Here is a 19,492-nt window from a genome sequence, read left to right on the forward strand (position 1 = left end):
TATGTGTGTACACAATAGTCACTCACTGTGTGATTGTACTTGTGCATCCCTTTGTGAATGTGTGTTTATATGTGTGTTTATATGTGTTTATGTGTGTGTGTGTGTGTGTGTGTGTGTGTGTACAAGGGTGTGAGTGTGTGTGTGTGTGTGTGTGTATGTGTCAGTGAGTGTGCGAGTGCCTGAGCTCGTTCTCAGCTCTAACCAGCTCACAGAGGTAAACAACAGAAGCGCACACAAAGAGAGTGCAGCTTTAAAAAGTTTGCGTCGCCGGTGATTTCATTAGGGCTGCATCATCTGGTTGATGATACACGCAATTCCCACATCTCATTACTGGCAGGATTTAAGGTCCATTAACGTTGCCGTGGCGAGGAATCAAATCTGAAATGGCACCCACTGGCCAAGCAGAAAGGCAGAAAGAGGGAGCAAAAGGGAGGAAGAGCAAAGAGAGGGACATTTTTCTTGTGTTTCCTTTTTCACTTCTGCCTTCATTTCACTTCTTTGCTGAAGGTTTCACACACACACTTGAGTCCCCTCTTCTCTCAGCCTCCATTTCCTGAAGGTCTCTCTCTCTCTGAGTCTCTCTCTCTCCTTTCTCAGCCTCCTTTCTTCTCTCTCTCTCTCTCTCTTTTTCTGTCTATTTTCTCTCTCTCCCTTTCCCCTCCCTCTCTCTTTCTCTTTTCTCTCTCTCTCCCTCTCTCTCTCTCTCTCTCTCTCTCTCTCTCTCTCTCTTTCTCCCACTCGTGCAGAAAAAAGCTATTTTTTTCCACAACTTGAAATTGGCAGGTGTTTGTTAGCGGCCAGGCTTGACCACATTTTCCCCTCAATAATGAAGGTTCTAGTTGAGGTCAGCTCAATGGGAGGGAATGCATCAGTGTTTATTTCGGTCCGAGGCAGTGTGTGTCGCACGTGTTTTGCTTGGTTTGTGATCTGTAATTGTGGCATTTCCTCTGAGTCTTTGGAACAATCCACATTGTGCACAGAGGGAACCCCCCACCACTCACTTTGGTTTGTGATCTGTAATTGTGGCATTTCCTCTGAGTCTATGGAACAATCCACATTGTGCACAGAGGGAACCCCCCACCACTCACTCTCCCTCCCTCTCTCGCTCTTGAAGAAGAAGAAGGAGAGAGAGAGAGAGAGAGAGAGAGAGAGAGAGAGAGAGAGAGAGAGAGAGAGAGAGGAAAAAAGTCCCAGGGAAAAATCAAAGTGATCCAAGCCATCGGTTTAATCAGAGTGCCTCCTCTTCTGTCCTCTCTCTCTCTCTCTCTCTCTCATTCTTTCTCTCTCTCCCAGGATGTTTGGTTATTTGGCTCAAAGTTGGACTGGCTGTTTTTGTTATAATTAATAACATTGATGCAAACAGGAGAGGGTAATTGCGTTGAATATTTAATGTGGGGGGAAAAAGAAACATTAGCCTGTTCAATTTACATCAACACAAAGACAACACAAGCAATCCAAGCCCAGGAAAAGAACGGAGTGTCCTTCACACACACACACACACACACACACACACACACACACACACTCTCCGTTTGTCTGGGCTTTAAACACACTGAAAGCTGTGAAACAAAAGCACCGGGGGCATCTACATCAGAAAAGCATTCCTCTCAAAAGGGCTTTAAAGCTCCTTTACATCCACAGCCATTAGAATAAAACATCCTGAAACATAGGTGGATTTTTAGATACTATTTCTGTATCCACCTGATTACCTCACTATATACATAAGATATGATGACATATTTAGACTAATAATAGATTAGTGATTTCCATGTGATTGCTTGGGGTGACAAAAACAAACCTATTCATGAGGTCATTACCCAGCTAGGTCTACACTACATAGTTGACTACAGTGGCCTGCGTCTGAGCAGCTAGAATGGCTGCCAAATAAAGTTCTGGACAAGAAGAGTCATGGCTATATCTGTCGAGTGATACCAAGCTGCACACTCCCCTCTGCATAATGTACTTGCGGCCAGTATATGTTAGGTGCTCAGAGACCAAATCTGGAGAGGCAATTAACACTCGGTCTGAGTCACGAGTGCAGAGATACAGTCATCTCTAGTGCTGTACACATTACAGATAGTATGGGCAAATATAGGCTATTTGTCCTACTCGGGCCACTGTATTTCTGCACAATTTCTCTATCAGATACAAATGTTCTAACATATGAACACACAAGTGATTTTCCAGTTCCATAAAACAGTAAGTTAATAGATATGTTATGATATGTTAGATGGTATATGATCTTTCTAACAAGAGTGTGTGTTTACATTCATATTTGTATTTGCTGTTGTCTTATATTGTCTCCACTGCTGTAAAACTCTCCTTTTCCCCTGTTGTTCTAATGCAATAACGCTCCAAATATGAAATTTGCTGTGAGATAAGGCCGGACTGGAGAACACTGTCTATTTCACTTAAAAACCTAATTTATGTCGCAATTAAAGGCTGAAAGAAGCTGCTGCTCAGTGCGGCAGCTCTGAAAAGAGCCAGCCATATTTCTCCCTCTTATCATCCAGCCTTCTCCTATTGGCCCACCCTGTCACAAGAGACTGCTTGATATAAACAAGAGATTGCACAGACATCCCAGTAATCAATATTAGGATGGCTTCAGTACCAAACATCATTTGTCTCGGGCCACCATTCCTTTGACCAAACGAAGCATTAATTCAAATCATAAATCTGAGGTGATTTAAATCCGAGGGAATGAGAATGGGGAGAGGCCAGGCTCCCCCCGCTTTAATGATTTATTTTGTACATTTCTCGCGAGCGAGAGATTTGTCCATACACGGTGACAGGTCACCTTCAACCACCACTGGCAGACTCTTCATCACCATGCCGACGAGCATCTCATCGGCGCAAGTAAATATTAAAGGGAAAAAAGAATCCAATTGATTGTGGAAGGGGCCGGAGAGGCGTCGCTTCTGCCATATATTTCACTCAGAGGGGCTAATGCCCGCGCGCTTGAAGCCACAGCGGCGGCGGCGGCCGACGCTCGCTCATGGGCCAGAATTATTATTCTTGTGGGAGAGGGCCCCGTGTGCGCTCAAGGTTACAATTTAAATTGTAAAAAGATAAAACAGTTTCTTATTAGCTTCATTGCCGTAGCCTTGCGAGACTTATTCACATTCATCTTTATTTCTGCGACCTCGTAGCCTGCCATTTTTTTTTCCCTCGCAGTCATGACCTCAGTGTGTTTGCATTTTCTCATGGTAATATCGACTTAGGATGCATCCATGTGTTTTCTTCCCCTCCCCCCCTGACGTATACGGAGTCAAATTGCTGCCCAGCAAATCCTCTGGTAGGCCACACGGACGGTCAAAACATGGGAATCAAATGCAAAAATTTAGCTGAAGGATTACGTGTATCATTTGTAATGGGTTTGTGATTTTACACAACACTATTATTTCCACAGAGAAATGGCTCGGAGTTAGAGAGGAAAATCCTACTGTGTTTCAGAAATCATTAATTGAAATGGAAGATATTCAAAACCAATTCAGTTGTACAAATTAAATTAGCAGCCCACTTACAGTAATAGCTAATAGCTTTGGGATGAAGTGCCCATGGATGCATCTCAACACATTAAAAAAAGGACTCAGTTTGTCATTTTCGGTCAGGGGAAAGGAGATTGCAGTTGGCATCGTGAAATTAAACAAATTGGTACCACTAGAGCTTAAGGATACCATTCAGCAGGAGAAAAAGGAGTCGATCTACTGTCTAAAATGGTTTGTTAACAACAAAAAGTACAGTAAGCATTAAAAAAGGCCGTAAAGCAAACAGTAAGTTTCGTTACAGTACTGAGCTATGGCTGGAAACAAGTGGCACCATTGGTAAATTGCAAGGGGTTGTGTTTGTTTTCTTAACCTTTAATGTGCATGGCTATTATGCACTAATGAATAAAGTAAGCAATATACTACTGTAATGTGGTCCAAACATAATATTTAGATAATCAAGCACAGTATATTACAGTAACAATGACTACATACATTGGGATATACATGGTGATCTGTCATCCATTATCTAAGCTATCTGGCCTCATATTTAGATAGCTATCAGTTCTCAGTTTTGTGCTTGCTCTGAGAAATAAATAGATTTGTCACAGGGATTCTCCAGGGCTCTGAGATGAGGACTTAATGAGTCCACCTGAATGAACCAATTAGGGAGCATCCAAACAGGCTGATATCCTAGCCGGCCAATTACACTGTATATACAGAACACATTGATATGAGGATGTGTACTTTTTTATTATTATTATTTAATTTATATAGTATATTTAGTATTTAGTTTTGTTAGTTTTTCGTATATTCTACTGTCTCTATTGTACAGTGGAGTTTTGTTATATGTATATACTTATATTTACCCTTTCTGCTGTAAGTGCATGTTGTGTGTGATGTCTGTATGCTACTGAGACCTTGAATTTCCCCTTGGGGATCAATAAAGTATCTATCTATCTATCTATCTATCTATCTATCTATCTATCTATCTATCTATCTACTTCTATTTGGATACGTTTGGCAGAGATGCTAATGTAATTTGCAATAGTTTTAACATGAACGTTTTTGATACAATTAATGTGTACAAAAACAAACAAACAAACAGACAACTCAATCCAATCCCATCAGTGCTGCTGCAAGGGTTATCTAGCTGTGTTAGTTAGCTAGGAGCTTTCACACCAGTAGCTTCTGGGCCACTGATACCTGACTGACTATGAGAAGTAAGTCTTGATGTTTGAATACTAGAGAGTAGAGGAGAAGGTACGAGAAATGAGAGGAGTGGAAAATAGAGAAAAATACAAGAAAGAAGGGAGTAGAGAGACTAGAGGACTGGAGAGGTGAGAAGAAGAAAGGAGAGAAGAAAGGAGAGAAGAGAAAGTCAAGAGCCATGGAGTGGAGAGAAGAAGAGACAACAGAGGAGAGGAGAGAGGTGTGGAGAAAAGAGAAGAGGAGAGAAGAGTGGAGAAAGTTATAGAGAAAAGAAAAGAGAGGAGAGAGGAGAGGAGAGGAGAGAAAAGAGGTGTGGAGAGGAGAGGAGAGAGGTGTGGAGCGGAGTAGGGTGATGCGAGGAGACTCACCCACACTGGAGCTGAGGTCACCATTCTCTGAGTCGCCGGCGCCATGCTGGTTGTTGTTGTGGTAGCTGCTCATGACCTCCAGCTTGATCTTCTTGACCTTCATGGCCTCAGCGATGGCGGCGTTGGTGGCAGCGGCCGCGGCAGCTGCAGCAGCAGTGAGACCTGAGGCCAGACGAGGCAGGAGGAAGGACAAGAGGGTGAGGAGGACGCACTTCATTCACATGACAACAGGTAACTACAGGTGTCACTAACAACATTTAACAAAATGTCAGCAAATAAAATAAAAATAGAAGATCAAATAGATGATGGAGAAATGGAGAGGAAAAAAAAAAAAAAAAAAAAAACCCATACCCATCAGTCATACACATCAGACTGCATTTGAATGGTGATCTGTCAGTGTTTTTACTGTTCTCTCAATCATAATGTCACAGGATGCTCAATAATCACTCCCGAGTGCGCACTCCGTGACAAATTCTCTAGGCGAACGCGTTGCTTTTGTTTAAGGTATTTCACGTCACTTGACTACTGGCTCGTGCGTGTATATACAGTGGCAATCAGTCTCCTGTCAATCCAGCCATACAAAAGTTACAAAAGTTTGCAAATGTGACAGAATCGTTTAGTTTGAGGGTGATTGGGATAGACACTGGAGTCTTCTCTGGTGCCCAGGTCTTGGGGGATTGAGTTAGAGGGGAGAGGTTCAGCAGTCCCAGCCCTGCCCCGCTGCCATAGGACAGATTATTACCCTGATGGAGCATTACAGAGCCAAGATGTTTCTGGCTGTCATACATGCCACCTCATTCCTCCCTCTCACTTTCTCTTTATCTCTCTCCCTCCCTCTCTCTCCCTCCTCTCTCTCTCTCTCTCTCTCTCTCTCTCTGTCCCCTCCACCCTCTCTCTCATTCTAGCCATCTCTCTCAATGCAGAAACCAACACCACTGTTTCTTTGATGGTGACAGATGGAAGCCGGATAACATATCGGAGCTGACATGTTGCCATGGTTTCAGTTTTGTAAATAAACTGGTGGGTGCGTGTAACAAAGTGAAAACAAACAGCATGCAACAGGAAAGGGAAAAGAGGAAAACAGGAGAGGGGGGGGGGGGTGGAAAAAAATAAAAATACGCAAAATCCTCCAGACAGGAAATGCAATCTCCTTGAAGATATTGCACCCGTTTCAAGCAATAGCCAAGTAGTACACATATCTAATATATTCATCTGATCTCATCCTTTTGTCATACGACATAGAGGACGTGGGGGAACATTGTGATTCAAATCCTTATGGCCACAGTCACAATGATAATTCAGCTCTATTGTAATTGATTTGGGTGAGGGGAGCGACTGGGCAGACGGAAGCTACCAAAGCTCTGACCGAGAGCTCACTGTCACTCTCAATACTGCTGAATGGCTGCAGAAAAAAAAAAAAAAATGTGAAAAGGAGAGAGCAGAGAGAGGAGAGCGGGCCTCCGATGAATGAAATTACTGAAATGAAGTAGACAGATTCATCCAAAACACGGGCCCTGTGTTCAGTGATGTTCAATAAATCTTCTGATCTATGTCTGCTCTTTCTCTCTCTTTCTCTCTCTCTCTCTCTCTCTCTGTCTGTCCTCTCTCTCTCTCTCTGTCATTGCTGTCTATTCTCCCTACCTTCTGAAAATGGCCATGAAGCACAATGCCTATACAAACCCTTCAAGAGTGCAGATTGTTTCTTGTTTTATCCTCCAGAGATGCAAGAAAGGAGAAGGGGGGGGGGGGGGGGGGGGTCTGCTGCAATGGAGACATAAAACTGCCTTCTGCCAAGATTGTTTGACTTTAGAGATGAGCTTCCACATACATTTCTGTCCACTATGATTCATTATCAGCGAGGTTGCAAATAGAGATTGCCTTTTTGTGCAAGTGTGAGAGATGTTTATTCCCACAGTGTCTGAGAAATGAGGAAGCTCACAGCTGCCGACAGTGTATGGTGCTATCATAACGATGAGTTATACATGCGTTGCAACACGTGCATCCACGCTGTGAGTCCTTGTCATGTGACTGATTTGAAGAGTCCTGTTTCGGTTAAACAGGTTTGGGTTAAACGTCCATGCTGCTTTCTGACGAGGCCCTCCATTTTTAATTGGCTGCCGTGCTGTTCATGCTAATTCTATGAACTTATATTTCTGTTGCTCTCTGATCGTCAGGCCTGCTGTTCAAACCTGCTCTGTCCTGGACTCCTGTGCTCTTCAAGAACATGTGGAAACACCTGAAAGAGTTGGGGGGGGCAAATGCTCATCTGCATGGTGAGGTCAGCGTTACAAATAAAGCACTCCATCTTTTCAAGAGGCCGTCAACGGGGTTCAGCTCTCTGTGGCTCTGCGGCGCTGCTTGGAACAAACGCGATACGCACATTTATCACCACTTAGCCGTCACATTTCAGTGACGCAACTCGAGTGCGCCTATTAGCCACGTGTCTGCTACCACCAGGGCAAGGGAGAGAGAGAGAGAAAGCAAGAGAGGAGGGGGTGGAGAGGAGAGAAAGAGAGGAAAATACAGAGGATGGAGAGGGTGAGAGAGAGAAAAAGAGTGCAGAGAAACAGGGTGAGGGAGTGAGAGAGGGAAAGAGAGATGAGAGAGAGAGAGAGAGTGAGAGAGAAAGAGAGAGAGAGAGAAAGGAGGGGATGGCAGAAAAAAATTGAACATGTGGCATTAATAAGCCATTGTGGCTCCTCAGCAGCTGATAGGCAGATGGCACAAGGCACTTTCTCTGGCTGGGGCCGGGGGCCGCATATCATTTAGGTGCCTTGTTTGCATTTTAAAATACATCAGTACCATATTGACGTACAGTATACATCATGTCAAGAGTGGCCACTCTCGTTTGTTGGCGGATGGCGGACGCACAAACCCCGTCCGCTGTTCCATATGCATGGAGAGAGGAGGGGGGAAAGCGCCCGTACCCACAGAGCCTGTAAGAGGGTTACACGTTCTCCACATAATGAATGTGGCCTCTGCGCTCACTGAAGGTCAACTTTCATTTATGTATAATGGGCGAGAGTCAACTGTTTTCTAAATGAGATGTATGCACAACAGTAAGCAGAGGTGTGTGTGTGCGTGAGGGAGTGAGAGAGGGGTGAGGATGGGTTGGATGAATATATTGTATTAGGATCACCTTTGAGTTGTTTGTATGATAAATTCCATCACGCAGGTGCCTTCACTAAGCATTTCCATGCGACAATTACACCTGAAAACTGGCCAATAGGAGACGAACTCCAAGGTATGGGTGACCGCTCTCCCAGCCTTACTCTGCGAAGCAGATCTATCTATCTTAGCCAGTTCAAGCTCTCATCCATCAAAAACTCAAATCCATTATTTTTAACATAGCATAGAACAACACAGTCCATAGGGAATGCATTAAATGTATGTATTTGCTCACATATAAACATACTATGCAGACACTACTTTAGTCTCTGGACTACCTATGCTATTTGCCATAATAATGATATTCTTCAGAATCAGAACACTATCATTCCGTTCCTAACCAGCCTGTGAAATGTAACATGAATATCATACACAAACTCCATTATATTTACAGAGCACTCGTACACTTTTCACCGGAGTGATTTTCATACAGGTTCAGCAGGTCCCGTTGTCTACTGCTGCTGCTAGCCGCTTGCGTAAGCAACAAGTATACTCCTGAGCGCCAGGCAGCTAAATGTAGAATAAGAGCCATCCCACTCCCTCCTCATTACAATTCATTACCACGCAAAGGGCCGCTATCTTAGAGATCTGCCTGTATACACTTTTTCAAAGTCACCTTTAAATTCACCGTGCACCGTGTTTTTTTTTTTTTTTTAACTCTTGCACTTTGTTTTTTTTCCTTTTTTTCTTTTTTTTTTGATAGTGTTTCTCAGTCTTTTTTTTTTTTTGAGGATGAATCTCCCTCACCAGTGTGACCATAAACAAGCTCAGTGGCAGACGAACCACTAGCACAGACATACTGGTGATGTCTGCTGTGAAGGGGAGAGTTGAAGGCGGATGGGGGATGGGGGGGTTGCCAGTCGGAGGGTGGGGTTGGGTGGTGGTGGTGGTGCTTCTTTAACAAATAGAGAATTGCATGGTACTGTCACACCCGAGCACCAAACAGCAAATAATGGAGATGGGGTCTGATCGTCGCCCTCGGAGCATCTGTCATATTAAATAATAATGAAGGATCTATTAATATGCAAAGGAACCAGCGGTAGACTGGCTTAACGCTGCCATGCCTCTGCATATTGTCAGAATGTTCATTATTAATTAACATGCTAGCTGCCCCATACCTGCACCATGTCAGAACATTCTTATAACAAATACTGAATGTATGTGCCCTCCTCCGACTTAGTGTAATTAAATTAAAATCAGATTAACTTCACATCAGTACACAAAGACTGACTTTTACGACGGAGGCGATAAGGAATTACTCATGCTTATCTCTTTATGTTACTCTGTATGTGTTTGTGTGAGTGTGTGTGTGTGTGTGTGTGTGTGTGTGTGTGTGTGTGTGTGTGTGTGTGTGTGTGTGTGTGTGTGTGTGTGTGTGTGTGTGTGTGTGTGTGTGTGTGTCACTGAAGGCTGCACTGAAATCTTACTGTATGTAACAAACAAAAGTCGTATGCGGTTGAGCGTAGAGGTATAATTTAATGCACAGATAGCATAAAGCAAGCCTCCATGTGCCTGTCTGTCTGTCTGTCTCTCTGTCTGTCGGTGGGATAGTGCGGCTCTGTCGTGCACTGCGGTGCCTCAACAACTCTGGCCTGTGTGACGCTCGAATCATTAGGAAGCCACCATCAATTACAGACCGTACAGCATGCTATAGAAGTCTCCGCAAGAGGCCGAATAACACTGGGGCTGATGTATCAATCAAAGTCTAATTAAGCTCACATTCTGGAGAATGGCTTATGGCGCTCAACGTTTCATTAGACCCCTTTGGTGTTTCTGTTCATTCAAAAGGGGCTTGCCGCATTTCTCTGTTAAGTTAACGGGAAGGTTCAGAGTCACAAACCCATCCGTGGTTGGTATCACACGACCAGTGAAAAACAGTTAAGAAAGGACTGGTAAATGAAGATATTGCATTTTCTATAATGTTGTATGAAAAAATGACTCTGAACACCTTTGGCAACATCAGTTGTAGTGCCAGCTAATTCTTTGCGTGGTTGTTGTCAGGCTGACCTACTCAAAGTACCTTTTTACGTCACTTGACTCAATACTAGCTTCTCTCTCTGAGACCAAACAGACACCTGCAGCACACACACACACACACACACACACACACACACACACACACACACACACACACTTCAGGCGATGGTCAGCAGGGGAGCAGCGGCGGCTTCTTTCTCAAAGCTTCTTAACGGTAAAGGAGATGTCATCTTCGCGCGGTGTCAGCCCCCGCAGCCAAATGATAGGATTTACAGGGAGCCGTCTTGCCTCTCCTCTCCGCTCCTCCCCTCTCCTCTCCTCTCCTCTCCGCTCCTCTCCTCCCCGCTCGTCCCTCACTAATGCATCAGGAGCCGGCCGACGCCGAGGCTTGTGGTGTCAAGCCCCGAGGACACTGTCACTCCGAAAGGGCTCGACTCAAAACGTCTTTTAAATAAATATGGGCCCGGTGAAATGAAGACGTGTTCACCAGGACACAATGATGCAAGTCATTTTAAGGCTACAGATATACTATGTTGAGATTATGTTGATATTATACACATACAGTATATATTACATAGACTTAGTGTATATTACATATTACATAGTCTATGGAAGGGAGGTATGAAAAGGGTAGGCTTGATGTGTAATCTTGGCAGGGATAGAGAAAGTGGCCTTTTTTCAAAGAAACATCAGCAGCAGACAGTTCTTTCCTGACCCTAACCCAAGCTTGCTTTGGGGAATTAAAACAAACACAAAAATAAAAAATATTACAGTGACTGAAGTCTCCATGCATAAGTGATGGCAGCTCAATTTGCCTCAGGCTTTTTTTTTCCTTTTCTGTGTTGTTATTGGATAACTTTTTTTCTTTAGTGCATGACATTGCATCACGCAGGGAGATTTTTTCAGCCTAATTTCTGCTAAATGGAGTCACCTTTGACTAGTGGTAGGAAGAGGGGTTTGAGTCTGACAAGATGGGAAGCCAACAGGGCATTGTGTTTAAAAGTCAAACCACTGAGAGACAATAGCAAGCACTTACAACTAAAAAAAAAATTCCCAACTCTGGGAATACACACGGCTGGATAAATTGAAATGATGCACGGGTAACGCTCTCAAGTGATCTGAATCTCCAAACATTTGTGAAACACTTAAGCTGAACTCTTCAATCTAGAGGCTGCAGGAGCTACGCCAGCACAGAAGCAAAAACTGTCATGACACTTGGTCATTACTATTCATGACAAGCTTATGAAAAATGCATCTGCAGACATGGGACACACACATACACACACTGTACTTTATATTGGCTAGTTGGCTAGCCCACATGTTTTTTTTCTTTTATTTTCTGTTGTAGTCTGGCTGTGGATTCATAGAACATTGTAGGCTTTTCAGTTAACTGTAGAGTCAACTCTCTCGAACAGGTCATCGTGGATGGCAGTAGAATTATAAAAAAAAGGCCAGTCCAAGACATCCACTCTAGTGCACTGTGATGATAGACCATTATGGGTCTATCATAATTTCGTGGACTGAAACATAATAAACTACCTTGATAACCTTCATGGGAGAATAATGGAATTACACAAGTGAATACAAGGAAAAGACCAGACTTGCTGAGGTCAGTCATTGGAAATGGAGGATCCCTTCTTTTCAAAAGCCTTGTGCAAATGTCAAGATCATAGGGGACCGTAGGTTTAAAGGCAATGATATCAAAGGCGTTCATATCGCCAGCATGCCGGACTAAATAAGAGTCGTCGTCGGTCTCTGTGTCTCCTGATCTCTTCTCTTCCTGGCCTTTTCGGTTTCCCATTTCCAAATAAGACTCTGATGGCGTGACCTCATGCAAGCTGAGAGGAGGAGGGTTGAGGGAGAGAGAGAGGGAGAGAACACTAACTCACACGAGTTGAAAGCCTCAAGTATCTTTGAGCTCCATTGTCCAAGAAATTGCCTATTCCAGAGCTGTTTTTCAATATCAAAAGCCCCTTTCCATTCCTGTGTGTGCCGTTTTTTAACCCTCATCTTCCTTCCTTCAAAAAACAGTCACGTTGGCAACAAAAAACGGTGTAGGGGAACAAAATGGAATCATACTCTCTGGAGCAGTATTATGGTGAGCTTCCAAGAAACACACACACTGACACAAAGACATCCACACCCATACATACAAACAAACACACACACACACACACGCACAAACGAACAGAATAAAATTATTCAATATTTATTTTCTGTGATGATACAAGACAATTATGCTATAATAAGACACTAATCCATATTCAGGGGCGCACTAACCAAGAGTTAATGCAACTTAATGGTTGCATTTTATTATCAAAAGGGCCAACAATCCGAGAGCGCAATATGCAAATCGGAGAGAGTTTTCTTGCTCGCAACTTCAAAGCTGCCACAATGCAACCGGCCGCAAATAGAACAAAAGCATTTGCAGTAATAAGACGCGCTGAGGGCGAACTAAAGGCCCAAACGGCTGTTGTTGATTCTTGTGGCGATAAGCTTACTTTAACATCCCCAACCGCCCTATGTACATATACCAGTGAAGGGGATTTAATCGGGCTAATTAAACCCCCACTCGGGGCACAATGCAACATCCAGTGAAATCATTTGAGAGAAAATAACTCTCCTCTCCAATGTGTTGTGTTGTTGTTGCCGCTTTCCGGGGGATGAGTGTGGGGGTGGAAGGGGAGAAGAGAGGAGGGGTGGGGGAAGTGGTGGTGTGTAGGGGGGGTGATGGTGAGGAGGGGGGGGGGTGATGGAAGGGGAGAAGAGGTGGTGTGTAGGGGGGAGTGGTGGTGTGTAGGTGGGGGGAAGGGGGGAGTGGTGTGTGGGGGGGGGGTGGAAGGGGAGAAGAGAGGAGGGGGGGGGAGTGGTGGTGTGTAGTAGGGGGGGGTGGTGGAAGGGTAGGGGGGGGAGGGAGGTGGGGGGGGGTGGTGGTGTGTAGGGGGCTTTGGGTAAGTGGCTCAGTCCGGTCCCGCGCCCTGGCTCGCTTGTCACTTCCTCCGCCATGCCATTTAGAGGACATGCCTGCGTCTGCTGCGAAGCCAGCCAGAGGGGGTGGGGTGGGGTGGGGGGAGATGGAGAGGGATAGGCGGGGGCACAGGGGGACGGTGCGAGGGGTGGTGGTGGTGGTGGTGGTGGTGGTGGTTGGCAGCACTGTTTAAAGCTGCTTACCTGTGGGGGGAATCATTCCGGGAGACATTAGGCCGGGGACGGTGTGTGGCATTATGTGGGGGTTCTCTGGCGATGTAACACTCTGCGTCGTCCTCTTCGGGGGCCTCCCGGGTCTTGAGCTAAAACAATGTGAAGTGGCAGAGAGAGGGGAGACAAAAAAAAAAAAAGAGAAGCGAGAGAGAGAGAGAGAGAGAGAGAGAAGAAAGAGGAGGAGGGAGGGGGACAAGGATGGACAGAGACCGTAATAGAATGCAGGAGGGGTAGAGAGGGAAAGTGATAAAGAGGAGGAGAGGAGTAAAGACAAGATGAGAGCCACAAGAGGGAAATGGAGACATAGGAGGAAGAGAGTAGGAATAGATAAAGGAAGAGGGGAAAAAAGAAAATAGGAGAGAGAGAGAAAAAAACAGGAAAACAGAAAGAACAAGGGATGCAAAAAAAAAAAAGGAGAGAGAAGGAGAATAGCAGTGGTGAGCATGATGGGGGTACAAATATATAGGAGGGGGGGGGACAGGGGGGGAGAGTTGGTGTTAACATTCGCACCACTCCTCAATGCAATTCCAGTCCAAAGACCCAACATGTACTGTAAATAAATTTATTTTCAAGGACAGTTGCTTTCTGTAGCTCTACATAATAGACTTCCATAACTAATTAGATTACACGCTGAATTCATTTCCTTTATTGAAGATCAACCACTTTTTGATGCATAATTCATAGGCCGTACCTCGTTACCTGTCCCACCATATTAATATCCCCACACTATTTGAATTGCCTCGTTTGCATATGCTAAAATCCAGCTCGCCGCTTCTCAGGCTCTGGAAATTACATGTTAACTTGTTATAATTATTACAGTCAGGCCACAATTGATTTATGAGACTTTTAAAAACCAAATATGTGTAGTTCTGGTAATGAATGATATTTTAAGGTTCTTCAGGAAATTAAAAGGCAACGGCAGCCTACAGAAATGTTCGGGCTCGGCGTGATTTAATGTGAGACTTTGCTGGAAGGTTCTGGTGGTTCAGGGTGATTCAGACCTGTTGTGCTCTCCTGATGGAAACTTTTATTACTCCAAATGAGTGGCCGAGATCATGGGATGATTAATGAGAGTGTGTGAGCTGAGGCTGAGAGAGGAGGCGGGGGGGTGTGTGGGGTGTGTGTGGGGGGAAGCCCCCTGAGGTTGGATTTTAAGGTGCTTTTCACCTACCGTAGCAACAGACCCCCAAAATCAATACATGTTCATCACAAAATCCAGCCTAAAACAGCAACTTGTTTAATTATAAAAAACAGGAATGTGGATCTTGTGCTCTGTGAGGCTTTTGCCCTGTGGTTTGATGAGACACGCTCTGCCAAAGTAGCAGACAAGTGTGTGTGTGTGTGTGTGTGTGTGTGTGTGTGTGTGTGTGTGTGTGTGTGGGGGGGGGGTTTGTAGCGTTCCTAAACTATTTTAGAAACACAAGGCCTTTTTAAGCAACACTTATCTCCCACATACACATACCAGTGAGGTCCGTCCGCTACATAATTTCTGCCCATTTAAAGACACAGCGCGCCTCAACTGAAACGCCACGCATTTTATCACGTTTTACTTTCTGACAAGCATGAAATTGAAACGGAAATTCTTTGCCCCGTTTGCTTAAAACAGCAGAGCTAATGCAGTCAACGACCCTACCCCCACACACACATACACACACACACACACACACACACACACACACACACACACACACACACACACACACACACACACACACACACACACACACACACACACACACACACAAACATTTCTTTTTTTTCATACTAGCCCATCCACAGACTTCATACAGCACAGCAGTTAGGCCTAAAGCTGTGGGTTGCAGTTATATGTCTTGTTTGGAATGAGTTGATTCATTCAACTGCTCTGCAGCACTTCTTAGCTCTGCTTAGCCTCCCGCTAACAGATGTATCTACTCTTGTGTGACATTTAGCAGGCTTCTTATTTCCCTTTTTTTCCCTGGGTCTGTTGGCTTATTTACCCAAACGACGCTATTCTAACAACACACATATCTGCAAGCAGCCCCACTTTGACTTCTCTCTCTCCCTCTTTCTCTACCTTCCTCTCTTTCTCTCTCTCTCTCTCTCTCTCTCTCTCTCCCCTCTTTCTCTCAGAGGCTGGGATGGAATCTGACTTTAATATAGTGCCTTATCTGATTTTGTCACTTCACAGAAAACACAGTCCCCTCTCTACTCAGATGTGAGGGAAAAGGCGCTCAAATGAGAGAGCATCGACAGAGAGAGGACTCCTGAAATGTAATTCCTATTTCTATAGAAACACCCTCTTTGATCTTATGAGGGAGATTGCAGACAGTTTTGCTGTCATCACTTTCAATGTGCTCAGCTGAATTATTTATGAAAGACCTCAATAGAGGGCATGTGATGGTAAAAGTTTTTTTTTTTCCCTTCCTCTTTCCTGAACAATACTAAAGGCAGTGAAACTCAAATGGACCGAAATGTCACATCAACTTTGGCTCTGGCAAGCAACGGCTTTGGGAATAAAATAGAATGGTTTAGCCGAGGCATTACAATGGGATTTCCTTATCTGACTAAATGTTGTTTAATAATGATATAGATGATAGAAGGTCGAATATAAGGCTGTGTGCACCATCATGGTGACAAATAGTGTATATCTCTCAATGTACAGCCTAGGAACACCATATTGTGCTGCATTTCAACAAATAAAGGGGGCCCCCATTGTGCCTAAACATGTCTGACATGATATTGCCCAGGCTGATATGAAATCAAATAAACGTGGCCGCCTTTGACCAAGCCTCTCCTTTTATCATTTCCATTCTTTTTTTTTGAAAGAGAGAGAGAGGAGAGAGAGAGAGAGAGAGAGACAGGGAGGTGAATGGCGCGCCATAACTGGAACTGATGTGTCCAAAACGTCTAGCCTACATTTCTCTGCGAGTTGAGCGAATAAGTTCTTATTTTAAACACAGCGAGACTCGGAGATCATGAACGGGAAAATCGGTGCCTGGCGAGCAAGTCAGGAGCAGTTTTGTCCTGGGGTGTTATCCGAAAGAGAGTGCGGCCGGTGTCAGCGGACCGCGCAAGAGGAACATAACCTGGACTGAAGCGAAAGAACCCGGCGATTTGTCAAGCTGCTCGTGCAGATTCCTTAAATAGCCTGGCACAGAAAGTCCCATGAAAAGTAGGCCATTATATTGAAACGATAGCTACAGGGCGTGTTGAGAGATTTCACGCTGTCTGTTGAGCACCAGTATTTAACCCAACCAGCCTCCATCACAATAACGCACCTTTGAATTTCTCCGATTTGCTGTTGTCTTTTGTGTCTTTAAACAAAGCTGAACACTTTAGGTAATGGGGGGGAAACAATTTCACAATGGTTGACGCCTGGTAAATGAGCTAACAATACATAGAAATAGGTTTGCAATGCACTTACAGACAACTGAGCCTGAGATGTAATCGTTTATATCTGTACCCACAATCTTTAAAAAATGTCTGTTTAGGGTTATATGGGTGGTGGTGTGTGCTTGTATACATGAACTGTGTGAAAATGTATACGAACACAAAAGCATTGACAGGATTTACATGTTTAAGGACAAAAAAAAAATCACTAACCAGAAAGTTTGGCACTGCACACCCAAACGCACTTTTAAGAGACAAACAATGTGTTTCTACTTGCAGAGGAGGCCTATGTGGGAAACAGCTAGGAGACAGATGAGCATTATGTTCTGCACTTGCAAAAGCAAATGACTCTCTGGTTTCAAACAAAACCAGTGGAGAAGAATCAGCAGATGTCATTCCCCTTACTCTATTTACATTACAGATAATCACTGCTCTTATATTCCTGGCTTCAATTTAGCAAACATAATAGACCCCGCTAGCCCTGGGCTCAGCAAAGGCAAATATGTCACAAAATCGTAGGAATTCTGCCGCTTTTGTTTTGCAACCATGGTGAAAAGAAAATAGACCTGAACTTTCCCTGAACCTCACTTCCTTTAATGGACCTGTTCCATGTTGACCCAGGAGTAACACTGGAACTCGATACCACCCAACACACGACGCTGCAAAAATAATCAGGTTAGGGGCTCACAATACGAGGCATACAGTTCCAATTTCAGGGCAACAATGCTGTTTCAGAGCAATTATTGCACTCTCGTTCTCACCTTCTTTTTCCAGGAAGGGGACAATGAAGGATATGGCCAAATGTAAATACATTTGTATTCCTTCTTATCAGATTACACTCGAGATCTCCACCTCTGAGGGGGGGATGTTTAGGTTAAACCTAAAGATATGACGTACACAAAGACATGTACACATACAAGGAGAAGAGTGTGTACGAGTGGAACACTCTGCACCTTTTAAACCCTGCAACTCCACATGAGACCAGCCTCTCTATTTGCCTCCAACAGCAACCTTTTGACATCTTCAGGCTAAATGGTCTTCCCTGTCGAGGCTTCCGAGAGAGAGAGAGAGAGAGAGAGAGAGAGAGAGAGAGAGAGAGAGAGAGAGAGAGAGAGAAGGCTGTTTTTTCTCTCTCTTGTAAATAAAATAACACCACAGTTTGATTTCACCGAAATGGGGCAATTAACCTTTTGCCTCCGACGTTTGTTTGAGGCGGCAAAAAGGTAAAGATGAAGATATTTATTCCATTTATTTGTGGTTTACCCAAACAAGCAGATAAATCACTCACTCAGACTCACCTCTACCTCTCTCCCTCTCTCCCTCCATCTCTCTCCCTCTCTCTCTCCACCTGGGCAAATACAGCCTCTCTCACACACACAGCGCCGCCAATCAGACCTTATAAAATATTAACCCAATGTCATTGCCCTTTTAAAATCTCTCACCTAGAATTCCCTAATTGTTCCATTTCTTTATCTCCCTGTAGCAGAGAGTAAATAAATTAACAAAATAGCTTTTATCGCTCAGAATAACCTTTTAACAGTGGGATTATCGCAGGTTTATTTTTCATTTCTTTTTACAGTGATAGCACTGCATGCCTCATTGATTAGTTTGCCAAGGTGGTGACCAGCAGAGAAAACAAGGTCTCATTGATAACACAAAGGCAAGGCACCTCTACCCAAATAACAAACTATATTCGGCTCCGGCCCTTATTTTTTTTAACTTCCGCTGTGGCTGCAAAATTTCGTATGCAGCGCAGTCCAACGGCAGAAAATCCCAGGAGTAGCTATTCTTGTCTGAGTGAACAAACAGGGCAACTCATCATTCAAATAACTCACAAACAGGGAAGATAAGATAGGGCTTGTTATTGGTAAAGAAAAACACACTCCAACTAAAAGCAAAAGCGCAATAATCATCAATCGCATCTCGATGCTTAACATCATGCTACTAATTGCTAATGGTATGGCTTAAGTAGGCACTCAGATAGCAGGTGACAATTAGCCTTTTTTACCCATTGAAGTATTGTTATTGAGGATTGCATTGACATGTCATCCATCATCGTAACATCTGCATATAATGATATCATGTCGCAAGCCATTTAATATCAGCTGTGCTCAAGGATGCACCATGTGCAGGCTGCAGTTGGCTACAATTAACTATTCACTGCCAGGCGCAATACTGTGTGATTACACCTCCATGTCTTGACACACACTAGTCCACAAACAGGCATAGAGTAACAAACACACACACACACACACACACGCACGCACGCACGCACGCACGCACGCACATACATACACACACACACACACACACACACACACACACACACACACACACACACAAGCACCTGTGAGTTAATGAAAGGATTCCAAAAAATGGGGTCAACAGTTGATATGTGGCAGGCTATTATTCCTGTCCTAGCAGTGTTCATCAATCCTCCTCTCTCTGATCTTTTCTCTTGTTTTATCTGCAGCTTTATTTGCATTGAGCTTCTGTTGGTTTATCTCAATCAGTTTCCCTCGCGCGCACCTGTCACATAGTCCCCCCTCGAACAGGCAGCTTCGCCAGCCTTATCAGATACAGATGGATGGATTATGTGCAAGCACTCACACATCATGACAGAGGAAGAAAAGAACCAGAGGAGGAAGCTAAGACAAACACTATTGGTTTTACAGTTTTTATTGGCCAACAACAGCTGTAGCCGCAGTC

General features: G+C 44.2%; 1 protein-coding gene across 3 annotated transcripts in view; it reads right to left on the minus strand.

The window, feature by feature from the left end:
* Positions 1-19,492, minus strand: part of dachd (dachshund d) — a 116,654-nt gene that overhangs the window by 46,749 nt on the left and 50,413 nt on the right. For all 3 annotated transcript variants that reach the window (XM_048239710.1, XM_048239712.1, XM_048239711.1), the window contains exons 2-3: positions 13,382-13,500; positions 5,066-5,227 (exon numbers count right to left, since the gene is read on the minus strand). In XM_048239710.1, coding sequence (XP_048095667.1) covers positions 5,066-5,227; positions 13,382-13,500 — 281 coding nt within the window. The remainder of the gene's footprint in view (positions 1-5,065; positions 5,228-13,381; positions 13,501-19,492) is intronic.

This window comes from Alosa alosa, chromosome 3 (genome assembly GCF_017589495.1).
Source record: "Alosa alosa isolate M-15738 ecotype Scorff River chromosome 3, AALO_Geno_1.1, whole genome shotgun sequence".
Classification (NCBI taxonomy): domain Eukaryota; kingdom Metazoa; phylum Chordata; class Actinopteri; order Clupeiformes; family Clupeidae; genus Alosa; species Alosa alosa.